The following is a 23,499-nucleotide window of genomic DNA, read 5'->3' on the forward strand; positions in this document are numbered from 1 at the left end:
GAGTGGGTGGGGTTATATCCTTCCTGTTTGGCCCTGTCCGGGGGTTTCTTTGGATGGGGCCACAGTGTCTCCTGACCGCTCCTGTCTCAGCCTCCAGTATTTATGCTGCAGTAGTTTATGTGTCGGGGGGCTAGGGTCAGTTGGTTATACCTGGAGTACTTCTCCTGTCTTATCCAGTGTCCTGTGTGAATTTAAGTATGCTCTCTCTAATTCTCTCGTTCTCTCTTTCTCTCTGAGAACCTGAGCCCTAGGACCATACGTCAGGACTACCGGGCATGCTGACACCTTGCTGTCCCCAGTCCGCCCGGCCTTGCTGCTATTCCAGTTTCAACTGTTTCTGCCTGCGGTTACGAAACCCCTACCTGTCCCAGACCTGCTGTTTTCAACTCTTAATGATCGGCTATGAAAAGCCAACTGAGATTTATTCCTGATTATTATTTGACCATGCTTGTCATTTATGAACATTTTGAAAATCTTGGCTCTCTCTAATTTTCTCCTTCTCTCTTTCTCTCGGAGGACCTGAGCCCTAGGACCATACGTCGGGACTACCGGCCGTGGTGACTCCTTACTGCCCCCAGTCCGCCTGGCCTTGCTGCTATTCCAGTTTCAACTCTTCTGCCTGCGGTTATGGAACCCCTACCTGTCCCAGACCTGCTGTTTTCAACTCTTAATGATCGGCTATGAAAAGCCAACTGAGATTTATTCCTGATTATTATTTGACCATGCTTGTCATTTATGAACATTTTGAAAATCTTGGCTCTCTCTAATTTTCTCCTTCTCTCTTTCTTTCTCTCGGAGGACCTGGGCCCTAGGACCATGCGTCGGGACTGCCGCCCGTGGTGACTCCTTGTTGTCCCCAGTCCGCCTGGCCTTGCTGCTATTCCAGTTTCAGCTGTTCTGCCTGCGGTTATGAAACCGCCACCTGTCCCAGACCTGTTGTTTTTCAACTCTTAATGATCAGCTATGAAAAGCCAACTGAAAATTATTCATGATTATTATTTGACCATGCTTGTCACTTATGAACATTTTTGAACATCTTGGCATAGTTCTGTTATAATCTCCACCCGGCACAGCCAGAAGAGGACTGGCCACCCCTCATAGCCTGGTTCCTCTCTAGGTTTCTTCCTAGGTTTTGGCCTTTCTAGGGAGTTTTTCCTAGCCACCGTGCTTCTACACCTGCATTCTAGCTGTTTGGGGTTTTAGGCTGGGTTTCTGTACAGCACTTCGAGATATTATCTGATGTACGAAGGGCTATATAAAATAAAATTGATTGATTGATTGATTAAGAATAATAAAAACGCAGTGATTCTGATTTAATTTGGATGGTATGTCTTTATAACTCTACGGAGAGAGATTGCAGCATGATTAAATACTTAGTTATGGGCTCTGTCTGATCACTGTCGCCTGCTGTCATGAAATACTCTGCTCACACTGGTATAAACAGCATCAGCCTGCCTGTTTTTCATTTGCTGTTCATTCCCTTTGATTGAGAAGGATAGTCTTGAAGTGCTTCACGTCTTTCTTTTAAAATCCATGACATCACTTTGAGGGGGAGAGACAGGGATCATAGCTATACGGTAGTACTATAGCAGCAGTCAAATTCATCATTATGCAACAGGGCTGACATAAGACCACACAGAACAGAGGAGATTTAACACGCTCTATTTTCCCTCAGGCCTGTGATCCTAGTTACCGTGACGGTGACGCTGTGACAGAGCTGGTATGTCAAACCCTTCCGCCCTGAGAGCCCCCCCCCCCCCCCCCCCCCCACCTTGCGGCCATCTCCCCTTTCCCCTTTGAAGCGTGCTAAAACAGGGTGCCCATGCTGTGCTAGGTAATCCCCACTCCTCCCTCCCCCTGCCTCCTCTCCCCTCCCTGTATCTTCCTCCCCTTCCTGCCTCTGCCTCCCCTCCCTGCCTCTGACACCCCTCCCTGCCTCTGCCAACCCCTTACCAACAAGCAACAAGAGAGGGTGTGAGGAGGAGGAGGAGGAGGAGGAGGAGAGGAGGAGGAGGAGGAGGATATAGAGAGAAACAGAGACAGACACTATATTTAGAGCTCAAGCTGTCACCTTCTGTTTTCCCTCCTTGAATAATCAGTCTGACAGCACGACTCCTGCAGAGCAGAGGTTGCTGGGATGCAGTATGCCCCCCCCCCCGCCCCTCCCACCACCATCTCTAGAGAGAGACACAGCCAAGGTAATAATAATTGCTGCAGGCTTGCGTGCCACAGCCAAAGACCTGAGAGATAAAAAGACAGTCACAGAGTAAAGGAGTGACTGGTCTAGACAGGAAATGTGTGTCAGCATAGTCAGTGATGGTCAGTGATGGTCAGTGATGGTCAGCATGATCAGTGATGGTCAGTGATGGTCAGTGATGGTCAGCATGATCAGTGATGGTCAGTGATGGTCAGCATGATCAGTGATGGTCAGTGATGATCAGTGATGGTCAGTGATGGTCAGTGATGGTCAGTGATGGTCAGCATGATCAGTGATGGTCAGTGATGGTCAGCATGATCAGTGATGGTCAGTGATGGTCAGTGATGTTCAGCATGATCAGTGATGGTCAGTGATGGTCAGCATGATCAGTGATGGTCAGTGATGGTCAGCATGATCAGTGATGGTCAGTGATGATCAGTGATGGTCAGTGATGATCAGTGATGGTCAGTGATGGCTAGTGATGGTCAGCATGATCAGTGATGGTCAGTGATGGTCAGTGATGTTCAGCATGGTCAGCATGGTCAGAATGGTCAACATGGTCAACATGGTCAGCGATGGTCAACATGGTCAGCATGGTCAGTGATGGTCAGTGATGTTCAGCATGGTCAGCATGGTCAGAATGGTCAACATGGTCAACATGGTCAGCGATGGTCAACATGGTCAGCATGGTCAGTGATGGTCAGTGATGTTCAGCATGGTCAGCATGGTCAGCGATGATCAGCTTGGTCAACATGGTCAACATGGTCAGAATGGTCAATATGGTCAGCGATGGTCAGCGATGGTCAACATGGTCAACATGGTCAGCTTGGTCAACATGGTCAACATGGTCAGAATGGTCAACATGGTCAACATGGTCAACGTGGTCAGCGTGGTCAACATGGTCAGAATGGTCAACATGGTCAACATGGTCAACGTGGTCAACGTGGTCAGCGTGGTCAGCGATGGTCAGCGTGGTCAGCATGGTCAACATGGTCAGCTTGGTCAACATGGTCAACATGGGCAGCATGGTCAGCATGGTCAACATGGTCAACATGGTCAACATGGTCAGCATGGTCAGCATGGTCAGCATGGTCAGCATGGTCAACATGGTCAGCATGGTCAGCATGGTCAACATGGTCAGCTTGGTCAACATGGTCAACATGGTCAGAATGGTCAACATGGTCAGCATGGTCAGCTTGGTCAACATGGTCAACATGGTCAGCTTGGTCAACATGGTCAACATGGTCAGAATGGTCAGCATGGACTGCAGACTAGTAGCTCCCCTTCACGCTATGACTGCCTTTATATCTCCGGTCTCTGAAAAATGTTCAGCAGAAAAAAGCCAACCTAAAGAAATCCATTCACCACCCCAAACATATAGATCAGCGGACAAGCACAGACTCACTACATGCTGTCGTTGAACTAAAATGTCAGAGCACCCGTAGTGACCCACGTGACACAAGGACTGACCGCACTCACTGCACTTGACTTGGCTTGTCTGAGCTCATTCCGAAAACATGCTGCTTATATGTATTAAACATCTGCTATCCTGGACATCTATTATAAACGCTGTATACATGCACAGCTGGCAGAGTGGAGCGAGCGATAGGGAGGGAGGTGGGATGCAGATTAGAGATGACATGGCGTATATCTGTGCAGAGTAAGGGGACGGAATAGCACAGTTTGAGCAGGGAGAGGAGAGGACGGCAGGCCTGTCACACTGATGTACTAGCTACAGTGCGTCCGCTGCCTCTTACTTACATAGTGTGTCTGACATAGCACTCTCTATCCTTACCCAACAGCAGTGGCTCTCTGTGTCAGATGGGTTAGGTGAATATGTCTTCTGGAGGTGGGAGTGTTCCCATTAATAAGTAATTATGCAAATCATCAGGATATAAAAAGACTGCAAATGTGTTCTGTTTTCATTCTGTCACATCTTGCCTGTCCCTGTTCGTATGGTTTAATGTCATGGAATCAGAATGAACTTTAAGACCAAATGAGCACTTAGACAAATAGCAGCCGCCTCTACCTGCTCTGAAAATGAACTGTGAGTAATCCCAAGTAGCAGACATAACTGGAGACCCAGACACGGTCTCCCCAGTGAGTATTATACCTTGACAAAGCTTCTTGTCATCTTCAGTGAACCATTGTTTTAAAACAACAACAACAGTTGAACCAACCAGTGGATACAGTATATCCTGTCTAGCCCCGGGGTTCCGTTAGCGGAACTCCTCCCACATTCCACTGAAAAGGCAGAGCGCGAAATTCAAAAAATATTTTTTTAGAAATATTTAACTTTCACACATTAACAAGTCCAATACAGCTAATGAAAGATACGCATCTTGTGAATCCAGCCAACATGTCCGATTTTTTAAATGTTTTACAGGGAAAACACAATATATATTTATGTTAGCTCACCAATAAATAGAAAAAAGCACAGACATTTTTCACAGCACAGGTAGCATGCACAAAATCAACCAAACTAACCTAGAACAAACCAAAGAAACCAAGAAACAACTTCATCAGATGACAGTCTTATAACATGTTATACAATAAGTCTATGTTTTGTTCGAAAAATTTGCATATTTCAGGTATAAATCATAGTTTACATTGCGGCTACAATCAGAAATTGCACCGAAAGCAGCCAGAATAATTACAGACATCAACGTGACATACCGAAATACTCATCATAAAACATTTCTGAAAAATACATGGTGTATAGCAAATGAAAGACAAAGTGTCACAAGGATGACGCTGGAGAGACGAAGCAGGTACGGGGAGTAACATTTAATAAATAACGGACATGGAAAGAGACATAAACAGCGTTAGCAAACAGAAAACAATCAATGCAGAAGCGGGGAACAGAGCTGGGGAACTGACACATATAGGGGAGAAAATGAACAGGTGATAAGAGAGTCCAGGTGAGTCCAATAACGCTGATGCGCGTGACGAGGAAAGGCAGGTGTACGTGATGGATGGCAGGAGTGAGTGATGCAAGGCATTCTGGCGCCCTCAAGCGCCAGGGGGAGGGGAAGAGCGGGGGCAGACGTGACAGTACCCCCCCCACTAGGGGCGCCACCCGGCGTCCCACCTGGGCAAACCGGCCGAGACATGGGCGCTGGGCAAGCCGGTTGAGGCGTGGAAGCCCGACGAACCGGCTGGAGCGTGAGAGCCTGGCGAGCCGGCTGAGGCATGGGAGCCTGACGATCCGGCTGAGTCCAGACGCCTGTTGATCCCGCTGAGGAAACCCGATGATCCGGTGGATTGTGACGTGGGATGGGAAGCCACCGAGCCAACCGAGGCAATGAAACCTCTCGAGCCAGCCAGGGCATGAAAGCTCGACGGGCTGGCTTAGGCACCCCCGGTTCCATCGGCGGCAGAATCCACCCCCGACGTCACCGACAAAACAAACAAACAAAAAAAACTCCTGGACAGGCTGGGCAGACAAGAACTGACGATCCAGCTGAGGCCCGACGTGGGATGGGCGCCATCCGAGCCAACCGGGGCAAGGAAACCTCTCGAGCCTGCTAGGGCGTGGAAGCCCGACGAGCAGGCTAGGCACCCCCGGTTCCATCGGTGGTGACCCAGAGCCGATGCCACTATACCAACCAGAACGCCAGTACTCCCCGATGCTTCGTGTGATGGCTTCTGCATTCTGTCACAAGGATGACGCTGGAGAGACGAAGCAGGTACGGGGAGTAACATTTAATAAATAACGGACATGGAACGAGACATAAACAGCGTTAGCAAACAGAAAACAATCAATGCAGAAGCGGGGAACAGAGCTGGGGAACTGACACATATAGGGGAAAAAATGAACAGGTGATAAGAGAGTCCAGGTGAGTCCAATAACGCTGATGCGCGTGACGAGGAAAGGCAGGTGTACGTGATGGATGGCAGGAGTGAGTGATGCAAGGCATTCTGGCGCCCTCAAGCGCCAGGGGGAGGGGAAGAGCGGGGGCAGACGTGACACAAAGATCTTGTGAATACAGACAATATTTCCGATTTTGTAAGTGTTTTACAGCGAAAACATAATATAGCATTATATTAGCTTACTACAATAGCCTACCACACTACCGCATTCATTCATCAAGGCACGTTAGCGATAGCAATAGGCACGTTAGCGTTAGCGAATAAACCAGCAAAAGATATTAAATTTCACTAACCTTCATAAACCTTCCTCAGATGACAGTCCTATAACATCAGGTTATACATACACTTATGTTTTGTTCGAAAATGTGCATATTTAGAGCTGAAATCCGTGGTTATACAACGTAGCATAACGTAGCATAACGTGCTAACGTAGCATCTTTTTCCCAGAATGTGCGGATATTTCTATTAGACTCTCACCTATTCTGACCAAATAGCTATTCATAAACATTACAAAAAAATACATGTTGTATAGGAAACGATAGATCCATTAGTTCTTAATGCAATCGCAGTGTTAGAATTCTAAAAATATCTTCATTACGACATAAGACTTAGTTATGGTAAGGGAATAACCAAAACCTGAGCGCAAAGCTACTAGTACACAGTTCGACAGATATATAAAATAGCATCACAAAATGGTTCCTACTTTTGCTGATCTTCTATCAGAATGTTGTACCTTTGGTCCTTTGTCCAGAAGCGTCTTTGTTTGGATTCAGAACGTTCTTTTTCCCTTGAATTAGCAAGCACACTGGCCATGCGGCGCTAAGCTCTCCAACGTCAACAAAGTCAAACAACGCAACACAACTAACGTCCCGAATAAATTTCAATAATCTAATGAAACTATATTGAAAAAACATACTTTAGGATGATATTGTAACATGTATCAAATAAAATCAAAGCCGGAGATCATATTCGCCCATAACGACTGGTTTCCAGTAGGCAATAACAGGTCCCAACACGCGCATTGCAGAAAACAGAAAATGCGGGACACCTTGTTCCAAGAGGGCTTATTCAACGTCAGACAGAGATAATCAACTCATTTTTCCTCTCACTTCCTCTTGACATCCGGGTGAAGGTGTATGATGTGCACGTATAGCCATACGTATCATGACCATTTATAGGCAGTCACTTGAACAGAACATAGATTTCAGACTTTCCACTTCCTGGTCACAAAGTGTGCTGCCAAATGAGTTCTGTTTTACCCACAGACAGAATTCAAACGGTTTTAGAAACTAGAGAGTGTTTTCTATCCAATAGTAATAATAATATGCATTTTGTACGAGCAAGAATTGAGTACGAGGCCGTTTAAATTGGACACGTTTTCCCCCAAAAGTGAAAACAGCACCCCCTGTCCTCATCAGGATATCCTAACTGATTGGCGAGCAAGAACCCTTGTACCTTGTACCTTACATGTTTTGGTTCTGGTCTCATTGGGAGTGTTACACTCTGAAACCATGTTTCTGTCTGTCTGTCTGTCTGTCTATCTGTCTATCTGTCTATCTGTCTGTCTGTCTGTCTGTCTGTCTGTCTGTCTGTCTGTCTGTCTGTCTGTCTGTCTGTCTGTCTGTCTGTCTGTCTGTCTGTGGCCCAGGGAAGGTTTTGTTCTTTCCAGAAAAACTTAGGAAAGCAGTGGGCATAGTCACCCTGAGACTGTCTCTTGACAGGTTAGCTGTGGACAAGATTCCAGCAGATCATTGATTGGCATGGGCCTCTGTTCTGGTAAGGCTGGGGCACTTAGCTCTGGCTCTAGTGTCACAATGGACCCAACTAAATAGGAACCTAGGAGCCTGGAAGAGAGATGGATGGAGATCTACTCTGCCAGTCTGGACATGGGCATCTAACTGTCTCTGTTTCCCTCTCACACTCACAGACACCCATCGACACACATTCCCACCTCGTGTCCATTACATGGAGTCCGGACTGTGGCCTTTTCCCCTATCACTCTTGCCTTTCTTTCTTGGCTGGCCATCTCTCTCTCTTAGGCCCTGACAGGGGTGGAAGGCTCAGTTCAAGGCTGGCTCTCAGACACACTGCGCACAAATAGACTGCCATAATGCTCTCCCTTTCAGTAGACATGTCAGCAAGGGTTTCAGACAACCCATACAGTATAGTAACTAACCACAGGCAGGTGGAAAGCTGAGAGAGCACCTCCAGCAAGGCATTTAACCATGAATAGGCTTTCCTCTCTTACCAGCCACAGTAGGCATGTCTGCATGTCCGCCCACATTTCTTTCTCTAATCTAAGAAACCTGGGCTATTGTAATCGTAGAGCCGTAGAGAGACACTGAGTGAAGTCTAAGTGAAGTTCACTGTGAGTAGTAGCATAATTCACATAATAGGGAAGCAGAAATATAGCCAGAGCAGATCTGTGTGTTAATATATTCCACCCTGAGAGCACAGACAGGAGAGGTGAGCTAACACTGAGCTCTTTGTGCTACTGTGATAATCACTTAACCATTAGGTTACATGATAGAGAAAGAGAGAAGCTGGGGGAAGTTGGGGATAACCTTGAGATTCTGTTTGAGAAATAGTCCAATTATATGACTGTCTGGCTGTGCATTTTCTCCCCCATTTAGAGTGTTCTATTTCCCTCCCTCCCTCACTCACCACCAACTCTGTTTCCAGGTGTTTCACCCTGGACCGAAGGCAAAAAGAAAACAACGTTAAACACTTTAGAATGTGACTGAAGATTAGCGTAACGAGCTATTACTAGCTAATATGCTCCCATTCTCCCAAAGTGTGTGTGTGTGTGTGTGTGTGGGGGGGGGGGGGGGGGGGGGGGGGGGGGGCAGTTAGTGTGACTGGCTCCTGTTTAGGGGTTCATGACCCCTGAGGAGCCCCACACCTTGAAATAGCACGTGATTATAGAGCTTGTTGGAGGATAAATATAAGAGTTCTTCTCTCAGAGGCTGACACCAGTCAGTCCTATTAGCTCTTTACAAATAAGATGGCAATGGGTACCCTTCATAAGGAACACAACTGTGGTGCTTTGTTTGTGTTTGTAACATTGTATTACAACGTCCACCATGCACTTTGCAATTTCCACTGACCTCAAAAGAAAAACACTCAACCAAAAGCCGGAGAAAGTGTGGCAATGTCTATATGTCTAATAAAAAGCATGAGCTGCAGCTCCCCCAGAGAACATGATGTAGTGTCGAGGTGCTGACTAACGGAGAACAAACTGGAAGCTAGAAAAACAAAGAAAGTCGCACACTCCATTAGTATACCCTCCCAGTAATTTATTGGATAAAAAAACACCAACGTTTCGGCATAACTGTGTCTTCTTCAGGGTGTCTATATGTCTACCATAGGTCTCAACGATGTCTGTAAACACGCTGTCTGTTCTTTGAAAACCTAAGCGCCCACTTTATCTTCATAACCTTAACATGTGTTTGCTAACCAGCCTGCGATAAGCATTTAGAAAAGGCGTTTAACGTGTATGCGAGCATGTAAGTGTGTTTTTGCGTGTGTGACTAACTGGGAGCATTGTGTTCAACAGTGCTTTAGTGTATTCAATAGGTGTAAATGGTGTGTATGTCTGTTTTCTTCACCATTCATCTCATACTACTAAAGCAGTGTGGGAGATGATCGATGCTTACGAGTCCTGAGTGGACATTCCTTTACTCTCAGTTGTTGTTTACTCTTCCCTTATCACGAGTGATAACTCACAGCCCTGCACCGACTCTGACCCCCTCATCGGCTGCTTTTATAGACCTCACTATATACTACAGACAACTGATATAAACTTACATAGAGAGCTCAGTGCTGATAGGGACTTAATCTATTTCAATTCAAGTATTAGAAGATAAGATAGGCGGACTGATGTTATGGACACCATTCAACAGAAACTATAGACAGATCTGGGACTTTTACTCAACAACAAAAAAATCTGAATCAAGTAAAACTGAAAATGTACTCAATACTTGGGAGGAAAATGTCAGTTGAAGAAATAAATATGATATAACAATTTATAGCTCAGAATGATAGAAGACTACATTTTAAACAACATGAGCAACAATTCTCGAGAGAGCATTTTGCTTTGTGTCTTTTCTTAACCATTGTGCTGGGAAATAATCATAGGGAATGTGCTGTCATGTCACAATGAAGTTATGTGATGGCTAGCTAGCATGTGACACGTCTCTCCCCTCTCCCCCACGGGCCACCCTTTAGCATGTAAATCCTTAACGCTTTCACTCATGTAGCAGAAAGATTTTCTCTCTCCGCTTAGGAAAAAAACGACAGAAGATAAGAGATGTTAAACATTTCTATGAAAATAGAACCTGGATTTTGAGCTGTGAAAAGGAGACAGTAAATGGCAATGTGAACTAATATGACTTGAATATGGATTCAACCAGTGTAGTAGCATTAACTGAAAACGGCCTCCTACACATCTTAGATGAATCAGTCTGGCAGACCAAGGTCTCTGTGAGATGGTCTGTAGCGCAAGTTCCCTGAGTGAGTTGACTGATGGACACATCCATCTTTCCTCTCCATGTAGCAGGAGCCTACATGAACTCAAGTCCTCATCCAAAGGAAATAATTCTCTCTAATGGCCCCTGCCCTTTACTCCATGTGTTGATGTTTTAGGTGCATGCCATGTCTATGCTTTTATGTTTATACACACAGTTAATGCACATCTGTGTGTGTCTGTGTTGCAAGGCACCCACACGCAGCTTCAAAGCAATCAATAATGCCAGACATACTAAACAAACTCCTGAACTAGCTTTAGTTAAGCTGTCTGACAGTCTGAGTCCTCAGCAGAAAGGACTGGCCCAAGTCTAACCACACTGATGACCAGCAGGTGGTCGACAGCAACTACAACTCATCCAAGATTATGACATATAATAACACAATACATTACATGAAAAAGAATGATTTAGAACAAACTGTCTACAAGTCTGACATTGAAACTGGAGGGTAAGGTTTTAACCTCAGTGTTTGACAATAGACCAACCAGATTAGAGAATACCTTTGGACCACCAGACCACACTGGCGGTATTAGCCAGAAGTCACACTGATGCCACAGGTTAGGATTCACATTTAAGCAACACAGTCCACAATGTACTGTACCACAACTGCTCCAATAGACAGAGATTGCCATCATGAAATAGTAGGTGCAAGAGGTTGTGTAAAGCTTGGAGTGTCGAAATCAAAAAGCTTGTTTAAAAACAGTTGGATGGCTAGAAAGAGATTAGTTGCATTTTTAAGAGGTTAGATATACACTTGTTAAAATTCAGCTAAGCACCCATGGCAAGCTCCAAGGAATCTTGACCCCATGGATATGCTTTTTAAAATGTGTAGCAAAAAAATTGGCTCACCAAGGTCCATAAAGGAATCAATATGGGCACATTTAAAAGCAATTCCCCTCAGCGTGAGCCAAAATGACACAATTAGAAAATGTGCAGCTCATGTTCAATTCTAGTCACCAACAAAGTAAAGATGCTCTGTCAGGCATATAGGTCTCTCAAAAAACAATTTAAAAAAAGGGAACTAATTGAAAGGAAATTGGAAAGAAATTACCAATTTGGAGCAGTGTGATTGTGAAAACAAACTTGATTAGAGAGTGAAAACCGACAGGTAAGAGAGAGCGAGAGAGAGAGAGAGAGAGAGAGAGAGGTTGCCCAATTCTACATACTTGCAGACAAACATAAAAAGTGCAGAATCTCCTCTCAGTCCCCAGATGAGGTGATGAGGATTTAAAGTCATCTGGAGGCTTTGCGAGTCCTCCGCTCCTTTGAGCTCCATCCCAGGGTTCACCTCACGATTAGCCTACAGATGTAGGATATTAGTTTGAGGCCATTTGCTACAGCAGGAAAATAATCCTGCAGCCACAGGAAATGTGAACATGTGGATTATAATTAATACATTTTTGTAAGGGTTGATATATTTTTCACAAGGGAACATTTTCCAAGTGGGAATTAAAAACTTCAGAAGCCTTTTTATACCTCAAATACACTACAATTTTTACATTCCCTGCATTGCAGGAAAGTTCTACTGCAACAGGGTGATCAAAGTAAGCCCCTACACCTGTAAATAGACACAGCAATTAGGTCTACAAGACATTAGAGATGATGTCCATAAAGAACCATTTTGAAGGTACAGTTCAAAACACAGACAGGGCCTCATGTGACATTGAAAGGCATTCGTAATACGCTGGGCCCTCTAAATGTGTACACAGCCAAGTGTTAAATCCAACTTGATTTCAGAGGGGAGCTGAGGGCAGGCAAAGCCCTGTTGGAGGACTGTGGTAGTCAGTCTGTTTAATGAAGATGAGCTCTCTGGCCCTGAGCAGTAGGAACAAACAGCACCTCTCCTCATCTCTCTCATCGCCCCCTCTCTCAGCAGATAATCAGGTTTCAGCCAGAGAGAGAGAGGGATGGGCTCTGACTGACACCGTGGTGTGCCAAAATAAGCGCATAGCTGGCAATAACGGCAGTCTAGTCCCCCTAAACCCTACATTTCACCAAGAGCAGACAAAGCTAGGAGGAACCGTGAAAATAAAAACCTAGAAGCAACCACAAGAGCTCACATACAAGGACATTCTATCCACCTATTTTCAGTCACAGAGAACCACACAAACTATTTGAGATATCTGAAAGTGTGAGTGGCTTACCTTTGAAGGAGAGGAAAACCCGAGGGGCAGAGAGGGGCTCAATGGGCAGTGTGGGCAATGCTTCGGCCGACAGGGCCAGTAAGGTGGACAGCCACCATAGTTTGTCCCACAGCATGGTCCCTCCGCTTCCAGAAACAGTGGTGAAACAGTCCAGGAAGCTGGAGAGAGAGAGAGAGAGAGAGAGAGAGAGAGAGAGAGAGAGAGAGAGAGAGAGAGAGCGGGAGAGACGGAGAGAGAATGATCAGCTCTGTACCACACCCCATACTCACACCTGCAACATACTGGACCTACCAACTCCTTCTGGGTTAGGGTTCTGTGCCATTTTTCAAGAAAAAAACGTGTTGCATGTTGTAACAATCAACACTAAGTGAATGTTTATGCATCCATTTTGAGGATATTTATCATACAAATTCCAACTTTCACTGTCACTCCTCTTATAAAAAGGGAAGTGTTGTTGGGGGGGGGGGGATATATCACAGATGAGACCTGCAGTCTCTTGTTCAGACTACTACAAAGCAACAGAGCACGTCAATGTAGGGATGGAATTGTTGGGGCGCGGCCAGAGCTCGGCGTTCGTTCACATTGAATTACAGTTTCCCCCTTAACTATTATGCATCTTCATTAATCTAATTTTACTCCCGAGACCCCCGCAACATCCCCATCGCTGTCCCATTCTATAACGCACCACTCCACAGTTCCCTCCTCCCCAGCGTCTCCGGAGACCCCAGAGAGCAAAGAGCACCAGAGGTGTTACCACATCCCTAAATAACGTAGGTCTGGCGGGTCTGCCACACACCCGCTAACCGCTGCCCTGTCACGCAATTTTTAAAATGTTTAAATCATACACGCATATAGGTTTACTTTTATGCCCAGTGAACGAGTCTGTTGTCAAATATGTTATCTGGAGATATTTTACGCAGACGTAGCACAGAACACTGGCATCTCCAAAAATGGACAGTAATCTCAATAATAAAACGTCCGACGTTTAAGGTGACATGATAAAAGCCTTTAAAAGCCTATGAATAACCTAATGTGGTAATTTAACAAAACACCACGTAAGTAGAGATAATCAATCAATAGACTGATTTATGAGGTTTGGAGCTCATACAGGCTACTTAAAGACATGTTTTGCCATCAAATCCCTCCTGCATGGCACCGTTCTGCTCGTAACGCGGGTCAACAGGGTATGAGGTCAAGCTGCCACGAAGGGATTTAGGATCAAGTTCCCAATGAGAGCCTCAACCCTCCAGGTTAGGACAGACCTCCAAGCGTAAAATTCCAAATTATAGCCTGCCATTTTGCCCAAATAAAGCATGACTGGGTTTAAAATGATACGACATTGTTATTGCTAAACATTAATTATTCCGTTGAGAAGTCTGTGCAATATAAGTTAAATTAGGCAACTCTTAACATTTTAGACTAGCTTTAACTGGGAAAATGCTTGTGTTATAACAGATAACATCAGTCTATTGACTGTTTTAAACCACCCACTAATAGGAGCACAGATTTCTACAGCCTGTTGGATAAAGAAACTCGAGCGCTATAAAATGCTCTCTTCTTGCGACGCTCGTGAGAAGTACAGTAGCTCAAAAGACCATGCAAGAGCTCCCACAGCAGTTTGAAATGCAGAGGAATCTGCAAGAAATCCAAACGGGTTTATTATGGCTAATATCATGCGATAGTCTACTACAGGGACTGAAAGCTTAGACAATATTGTTCCTCATGCCGGCACAATGCAACAAAATAATACATGATTATAATATTAACAATAAAAAGAAACCAATAAAACTGGATTTGATTACACAAAGAATTAGCTTCTTATTTGGCTACACTTAAATCAGTAGACTTAAAAGAGTATAGACTAGTATAGACAATAGGCCTAATTCACAATTATTGTTCTACTCAATTACTGGAGCCATTGTGTTTTGATTGTAATCTCTTAGGATAATAAATAATTCAACATGGACATATGAGTCATGATTTGACTGAAAAAGCTTAGGCCCTATGCATCAAAACATTAGAGCTAAATAAAGTAGCCTACAGTTGTGCCTACCTGGTTATTATTGCCCGGTGTAAATTATGTTGAATCCAGTTATACAAGTCATTGAGAAGGTAGTAAACAAAATCCTATTCAATTATTCTTCTCGGTGTAGCCTACGAATGAAGCAGCGGAGATCCTGCACGATTCCCTGGTAACAAATATATAGGTTCCAAATTAACTTGTTAATCACCTCAGCTTGCAATATTTGTGTCCTCTCTGCTCTTTTCTCAGTCTATTGTGTACAATCCCACTTTGTTGTTCTCATAATGAGCGTTATTCCTTGAAATGGAGTAGTTGCTAAAGTTGAAACGCGGCGCACGCAACACAGCTCTCTCTGTAGGCTACTGAAGGGGAAACGCATTGGCAGGTGGATACAGCGCGCTCGCCGGTATCCTGCATAGACACACCCATGGGGCGGGAACTTACCTTAGCGGCGACGCCTCTGTACGTCCCTCTTGAAAATCAACTGTCTGGAACACAACCGCAAGATTTCACGTCTACAATATCCAGGGTCCACAGGTATAGTCATTTCAAAACTTGACGTTTCTGAATATATACTGAACAAAAATATAAACGCAACATGCAACAATTTAATCTAATCTGTGGATTTCACATGACTGCGAATACAGATATGCATTTGTTCATCACAGATACCTTAAAAAAAGGTAGGGAGGTGGATGGAAAACCAGTCAGTATCTTGTGTCCACAATTTATCTAATGCAGCATGACACATCTCCTTTGCATAGATCGGGCTGTTGATTGTGGCCTGTGGAATGTTGTCCCGCTGCTCTTCAATGGCTGTGCAAAGTTCCTGGATATTGGCAAGAATTGGAAAACTCTGTTGTACACTTCGATCCAGAGAATTACAAACATGCTCAATGGGTGACATGTCTGGTGAGTATGCAGGCCATGGACGAACTGGGACATTTTCAGCTTCAAGGAATTATGTACAGATCCTTGCGACATGGGCCGTGAATTATCATGCTGAAACATGAGGTGATGGCGGTGGATGAATGGCACAACAATGGGCTTCAGGATCTCGTCACAGTATTTTTGTGCACTCAAATTGTCATCAATAAAATGCAATTGTGTTCTTTGTCCGTAGCTTATGTCTGCCCATACCATAACCCCACCGCCACCATAGGGCACTCTGTTCACAACGTTGACGTCAGCAAACCGCTCGTCCACATGACACCATACATGTAGTCTGCAGTTGTGAGGCCAGTTGGATGTACTGACAAATTCTGTAAAATGACACTGGAGATGGCTTATGGTAGAGAACTGAACATTCAATTATTTGGCAACAGCTCTGGTGGATATTCCTGCAGTCAGCATGCCAATTTCATGCTCCCTCGAAACTTGAGACATCTGTGGCATTGTGTTGTGTATCTGTACATTTTAGAGTAGCCTTTTATTGCCCCCAGTACAAGGTGCACCTGTGTAATGATCATGCTGTTTAATCAGCTTCTTGATATGCCACACCTGTCAGGTGGATGGATTATCTTGGCAAAGGATAAATGCAATAAGGCCCGAGGAGGTGTGGTATATTGGCCATATATCACAAATAACAGCCCTTAGCTGTGGTATATTGGCCATATACCAAACTCATGAGATGCCTTACTGTTATTATAAACTGGTTACCAACATAATTAGAACAGTAAAACGTCTTTGTCATTCCCATGGTACATCATGGCTTTCAACCAATCAGTATTCAGAGTTCAAACCACCCAGTTTATAATTGTAAATAAAATCCCTTTTGCGCATGTGCACAACTATAGATAAATCCGACAGGAGAGTTTGAGTGATAAAAGTTGGACAGAGGATCTCAATCTCCGTGCAAGAAACACTTGGACGAACTTCAAAGAACAAACGTTAGACCATTTTCTGCTAATTGTGACATTACTATGTGCCAGATGTTAAGACTACAAACTGTTATAAATGGCCTATTTGCTAGATGTACTTGTTATTTCAATACGCATAGGCTACTGACTAAAATCTGGGTTTATAAATTACAATTCAATTTTGCCATGGTTTGCCGAGCTAGATGCAGGCAGCCTGTAGCCCCTGATAGGCAAACATGCCAACATCTCATTTCAGGGAAAAGTCCACAATGAAACTGACCAGTGTTGCATGTTATTTTGGAATTAATACATGTCAGATTGCAAACAATGTAAAAAAATAAACATGGTCTCTTTTTTGCTTTCTTGAGTAAGGCAGCTCCAAAATGCAAGTGTTTCAGCCTAACTCAGTGCTTTCTGTGGTGGTGGGGCAGCCAGCAGAAAATACGGAGTGTAGGGGTTGGTAATGTTCTCTAGTTGCGCCGTCATTGGCTCAGTGTTCTGTCACTCATGGGGACACTTCATCATTACAAAGTCTATGTGGAGAGCTCGAATATTCAAGCCCCTTGGGTGCTGCCATAGATTTACATTAGAAGTGCCCATCAAAGAAGACTCAAGGTCATTGGCCACAGATAAAATTACATCAAATCACATTGTATCTACAGTAGATTTGATTGGACTGATAATGTCAACATCATACTTTCAAAATCTTAGCTAGCAAGCTAGACAAGCAGTTATCATCATGAATCAAGTCAATAATCTACTGGCAAATCCTTGTCATATGACGAAAAATTATAGAAAAACGTATCTGTTCTCATCGGCCATTGGACATAAAAATTACACAACAAGTTGGAAATCGCAAATTCAATAATGAGTGGTTTGGAAGGAATCAGTGGCTAACTGCAAGAGTTGCAAAGCAACTCATAACTTAGCCTACTGTTCTGACTTGGTGGTACACCTGTAGCCCATAGCCTGTTTTAGAGAAATGTAATCATTGAAAATTGTAAGAGCTTTTATTTTCTGCTTATATGCCCCCTTTATGTATCCTACGTTCTGACTTGGTGTACAGGGAGTATACTGTAAGAACGACCCATATTCTGAATTCTGTCTCTGTATTTCAAAAGTGCTGAACAAATAGTTATATTGACTACGTAGTCCTAGCTCGCTCATTAATGTCTTATATGAATTATATAGGAATTAATAGCCTACTTGATGGCCAACAGATGCAAATGTAGCCTGTCATTTTTTACACTTAAAGTTATTTTCATTGTGGACTTTTTCCCCATAGCACAAGCACGTGAGCGAGTTCCATAACCTACATTTAAAAAGTCAACTCGCACAGCCCTCGAACTGAGCATGAGAAAAACCCTTCGCTTGATACTGTTATCCATAAGAAAAGTCGACATTAGAATGCAGTTTACTTTAAACCACGTCTGAGAGAATTTATCTAAAGAGCTCTAGTGCGCCTAAAGTGGTTTTCCAATGCTTTGTCGCCGTTATATCAGTTCTAGCTCGTTAATATGTTTTATGGAGAAAGGGTGTCTCCATAATGCCAAATCTAAATAGCCTAACTACAACAGGTAAAAAGTTGTCACAACGTGCGCACACAGCTGCCTCTGCTGCAGCACTCTCTCAACCCTTGCTCTCAATGCACACACCCCCCTCTCCACCATTCACTCACTCACTCACTCACTCACTCACTCACTCACTCACTCACTCACTCACTCACTCACTCACTCACTCACTCACTCACTCACTCACTCACTCACACCCTCACTCACTTACTCAGTAACAGCCTGCTCACTGCCTGATAGTCAGCAGCAGCAGGTCACAGTGAAATATATATATATTTATTAAAGAAAAATGCCATGGAGGCCGCGGTGCAATTTAGAAGTAGGCAACAACAAAAAACCACCCGCGACCAATAGATTTTGACCCGCGACATCGTTTTCAAAGTAGCCCAATTTGGCAGAATACCGCGAACACAGCAACACTGGGCAGTGGTGGTCACACCAGATACTGACTGGTTTTCAGATCCATGCCCTAGTTTTTTTTAAAGGTATCTGTGACCAACAGATGCATATCTGTATTCCCAGTCATGTGAAATCCATAGATTAGGGACTCATTTATTTATTTAAAATTGGCTGATTTCCTTGTATGAACTGTAACTCATTCTTTGAAAATGTTGCATTTATATTTTTGTTCCGTGTGCAATGGCTAGCCCCAAGCCGTTTTACTTTTTTATGGTGCTATTTGGTCCATGACTCCTGCAAGCTTTGTTGAGTATGCATTTGCTCCTTTACCCAGACAATGTTTATTCCCACACTTGTGACTCTGACTCTCTATTGGTTACACAGACTCTTGGCCTCCTGTCTTATTCTAAACCCTCTCTTGCCAGCTTTGTATTCATGTGACCTGAGGAAATTCCTTTACAATATGATCTTGTTGCCATCTGATGCACATTCAAATGTCATAAAACAACACTGCAAAGCTCTCCCTGTCCTCTGCCATGCCCTGTGTATTACTACTGATGATATGTACAGTTGAAGTTGGAAGTTTACATACACTTAGGTTGGAGTTACTAAAACTCGGTTTTCAACCACTCCACAAATTTCTTGTTAACAAACTATAGTTTTGGCAAGTCGGTTAGGACATCTACTTTGTGCATGACACAAGTAATTGTTCCAACAATTGTTTACAGACAGATTATTTCACTTATAATTGTAACGGTCGTCCTCCTCCTCTTCGGATGAAGAGGAGGAGTAGGGATTGGACCAAAGCGCAGCGTGATAATTTGACATAATGAATTTTATTAAAGAAAAGACGAAAACCGAAAAACACTTCAACAAACTACAAAATAACAAACGAACGTAGACTGACCTAAAACATGTGAACTTACATATAACGAAGAACGCACGAACAGGTACAGACTACAAACAAACGATACAGTCCCGTGTGGTAACATATACGGACACAGGAGACAACCACCCACAAACAAACAGTGTGAACAGCCTACCTTTATATGGTTCTCAATCAGAGGAAACGTCAAACACCTGTCCCTGATTGAGAACCATATAAGGCTAATTACAAACGACCTGAACATAGAAACACATAACATAGAATGCCCACCCCAACTCACGCCCTGACCAACTAAACACATACAAAAATAACAGAAAACAGGTCAGGAACGTGACAATAATTCACTATATCACAATTCCAGTGGGTCAGAAATGTACATACACTAAGTTGACTGTGCCTTTAAACAGCTTGGAAAATTCCAGAAAATTATGTCATGGCTTTAGAAGCTTCTGATAGGCTAATTGACATAATTTGAGTCAATTGGAGGTGTACCTGTGGATGTATTTCAAGGCCTACCTTCAAACTCAGTCCCGCTTTGCTTGACATCATGGGAATATCAAAAGAAATCAGCCAAGACCTCAGAAAAAAAATTGTAGACCTCCACAAGTCTGGTTCATCCTTGGGAGCAATTTCCAAACGCCTGAAGGTAACACGTTCATCTGTACAAACAATAGTACGCAAGTATAAACACCATGGGACCATGCAGCCGTCATACCGCTCAGGAAGGAGACACGTTCTGTCTCCTAGAGATGAACATACTTCGGTGCGAAAAGTGCAAATCAATCCCAGAACAACAGCAAAGGACCCTGTGAAGATGCTGGAGGAAACAGGTACAAAAGTATCTATATCCACAGTAAAACGAGTCCTATATCGACATCACCTGAAAGGCCACCCAGCAAGGAAGAAGCCACTGCTCCAAAACGCCATAAAAAAAAGCCAGACTACAGTTTGCAACTGCACATGGGGACAAATATCGTACTTTTTGGAGAAATGTCCTCTGGTCTGATGAAACAAAAATAGAATTGTTTGGCCACAATGACCATCGTTATGTTTGGAGGAAAAAGGGGGACGCTTGCAAGCCGAAGAACACCATTCCAACCCTGAAGCACGGGGGTGGCAGCATCATGTTGTGGGGGTGCTTTGCTACAGGAGGGACTGGTGCACTTCACAAAATAGATGGCATCATGAGGATGGAAATTATGTGGATATATTGAAGCAGCATCTCAAGACATCAGTCAGGAAGTTAAATCTTGGTTGCAAATCCGTCTTCCAAATGGACAATGACCCCAAGCATACTTCCAAAGTTGTGGCAAAATGGCTTAAGGACAACAAAGTCAAGGTATTGGAGTGGCCATCACAAAGCCCTGACCTCAACCCTATAGAACATTTGTGGGCAGAACTGAAAAAGCGTGTGTGAGCAAGGAGGCCTACAAACCTGACTCAGTTACACCAGCTCTGTCAGGAGGAATGGGACAAAACTCACCCAACTTATTGTGGGAAGCTTGTGGAAGGCTACCCAAAACATTTGACCCAAGTTAAACAATTTAAAAGCAATGCTATCAAATACTAATTCAGTGTATATAAACCTCTGACCCACTGGGAATGTGATGAAATAAATAAAAGCTGAAATAAATCATTCGCTCTACGATTATTCTGACATTTCACATTCTTAATATAAAGTGGTGATTCTAACTGACCTTAAACAGGGATTTTTTTACTAGGGCTAAATGTCAGGAATTGTGAAAAACTGAGTTTAAATGTATTTGGCTAAGGTGTATGTAAACTTCCGACTTCAACTGTACATTAGTGATGGTTTGGTTGACTCATAACCTGCAGTCCCCACTGGACAGTTCAGGGTAATTCAATAGTGACGAAAGAGGATGATAGCAGTGCAGACTTTGTAATGTGTGATGATTGTGAGGCTCCATATAAATTCGACAGTCACAAGGTGGGACTTCAAATAGATGTCACGTTCCTGACCTGTTTTCTGTTGTTTTGTATGTGTTTAGATGGTCAGGACGTGAGCTGGGTGGGAATTCTATGTTGTGTGTCTAGTTTGTCTGTTTCTATGTCAGCCTAGTGTGGGTTCTCAATCAGAGGCAGATGGTAGTCGTTGTCTCTGATTGAGAATCATATATAGGAGGCTTGTTTTGTGTTGGGATTTTGTGGGTGCTTGTTTCCTGTCTCTGTGTTTGTTCTGCACCAGATAGGACTGTCTCGGTTTTCACGGTTTGTTATTTTGTTTGTTGTTTGTAGTGTTCACTTGTCATTATATTAAACATGTTGAGCACTGGCTACGCTGCATTTTGGTCCTCTCTTTCACCCCAGGAAGAAAGCCGTTACAGAAACACCCACCAAACCCGGACCAAGCAGCGTGGCAACGGGCAGCAGCAACAGCAGCAGCGGTACCAGGAGGAATGGTCATGGGAGGAAATCATAAACGGAAAAGGACCCTGGGCAAAGGTGGGAGAGAATCGCCGCTCTTGGGAGGAGAAGGAGGCAGCCACAGCCCAGGAGCGGTGGATTGAGGAGGCAGCACGTAAGAGAGGCTGGAAGCCCGAGAGGCTCACCCAAAAAAATTCTTGGGGGGGGGGGGGGCTAAAGGGGCATTTGGCGAAGCCGGGTTGGATACCTGAGCCAACTCCCCGGGCTTACCGTGGAGTGAGAGGGCGTCGTACTGGTCAGACACCGTGTTATGCGGTAAAGCGCACGGTGTCCCCAGTACGCGTGCTTAGCCCAGTGCGGGCTATTCCACCTTGCCGCACTGGGAGGGCTAGGTTGGGCATCGAGCTGGATGTCATGAAGCCGGCCCAACGTATCTGGCCTCCAGTACGTCATCTCGGGCCGGCGTACATGGCACCAGCCTTACAGGTGGTGTCCCCGGTTCGCCTGCATAGCCCAGTGCGGGTTGTTCCACCTCGCCGCACTGGCAGGGCTACGGGGACCATTCAACCTGTTAAGGTTGGAGAGGCCCGGTGCTCAAGAGCCCGGTGCATCTCCAGAGCCCTGTTCCTCCTCCCCGCACTCGCCCTGAGGTGCGTGCCCTCAGCCCGGTACCTCCAGTTCCGGCACCACGCATCAGGCCTATAGTGCGTCTCAGTCGGCCAGAGTCTGCCGTCTGCCCAACGCCGTCTGAGCCGTCCGTCTGCCCAGCGCCGTCTGAGCCGTCCGTCTGCCCAGCGCCGTCTGAGCCGTCCGTCTGCCCAGCGCCGTCTGAGCCGTCCGTCTGCCCAGCGCCGTCTGAGCCATCCGTCTGCCCAGCGCCGTCTGAGCCATCCGTCTGCCCAGCGCCGTCTGAGCCATCCGTCTGCCCAGCGCCGTCTGAGCCATCTGTCTGCCCAGCGCCATCTGAGTCGTCTGTCTGTCCCGAGCCATTAGAGCCGTCCGTCAGTCAGGAGCCGTTAGAGCCGTCCGTCAGTCAGGAGCCGCTAGAGCCGTCCTTCAGTCAGGAGCCGCTAGAGCCGTCCGTCAGTCAGGAGCCGCTAGAGCCGTCCGTCAGTCAGGAGCCGCTAGAGCCGCCAGCCAGTCAGAAGCCGCCAGAGCCGCCAGCCAGTCAGGAGCCGCCAGAGACGCCAGCCAGTCAGGAGCCGCCAGATACGCCAGCCAGTCAGGAGCCGCCAGAGACGCCAGCCAGTCAGGAGCCGCCAGAGACGCCAGCCAGTCAGGAGCCGCCAGAGACGCCAGCCAGTCAGGAGCCGCCAGAGACGCCAGCCAGTCAGGAGCCGCCAGAGACGCCAGCCAGTCAGGAGCCGCCAGAGACGCCAGCCAGTCAGGATCCGCCAGAGACGCCAGCCAGTCAGGAGCCGCCAGAGACTCCAGCCAGTCAGGAGCCGCCAGAGACGCCAGCCAGTCAGGAGCCGCCAGAGACGCCAGCCAGTCAGGAGCCGCCAGAGACGCCAGCCAGTCAGGAGCCGCCAGAGACGCCAGCCAGTCAGGAGCCGCCAGAGACGCCAGCCAGTCAGGAGCCGCCAGAGACGCCAGCCAGTCAGGAGCCGCCAGAGACGCCAGCCAGTCAGGAGCC

General features: G+C 45.3%; 1 protein-coding gene across 5 annotated transcripts in view; it reads right to left on the minus strand.

Annotated features, from left to right (window-relative positions):
- The window catches only part of LOC129851200 (semaphorin-3F-like), a 126,488-nt gene extending 111,362 nt beyond the window's left edge, over window positions 1-15,126 (minus strand). For 4 of the 5 annotated variants that reach the window (XM_055917578.1, XM_055917577.1, XM_055917575.1 and 1 more), the window contains exons 1-2: window positions 14,794-15,126; window positions 12,741-12,898 (exon numbers count right to left, since the gene is read on the minus strand). In XM_055917578.1, coding sequence (XP_055773553.1) covers window positions 12,741-12,855 — 115 coding nt within the window. In that variant the 5' untranslated portion in view covers window positions 12,856-12,898; window positions 14,794-15,126. The remainder of the gene's footprint in view (window positions 1-12,740; window positions 12,899-14,793) is intronic. The other variant, XM_055917574.1, reaches the window with a different exon arrangement.
- Window positions 15,127-23,499: the final 8,373 nt, after the last annotated feature.

Source organism: Salvelinus fontinalis, chromosome 3 (genome assembly GCF_029448725.1).
Source record: "Salvelinus fontinalis isolate EN_2023a chromosome 3, ASM2944872v1, whole genome shotgun sequence".
NCBI classification, from domain to species: Eukaryota; Metazoa; Chordata; class Actinopteri; order Salmoniformes; family Salmonidae; genus Salvelinus; species Salvelinus fontinalis.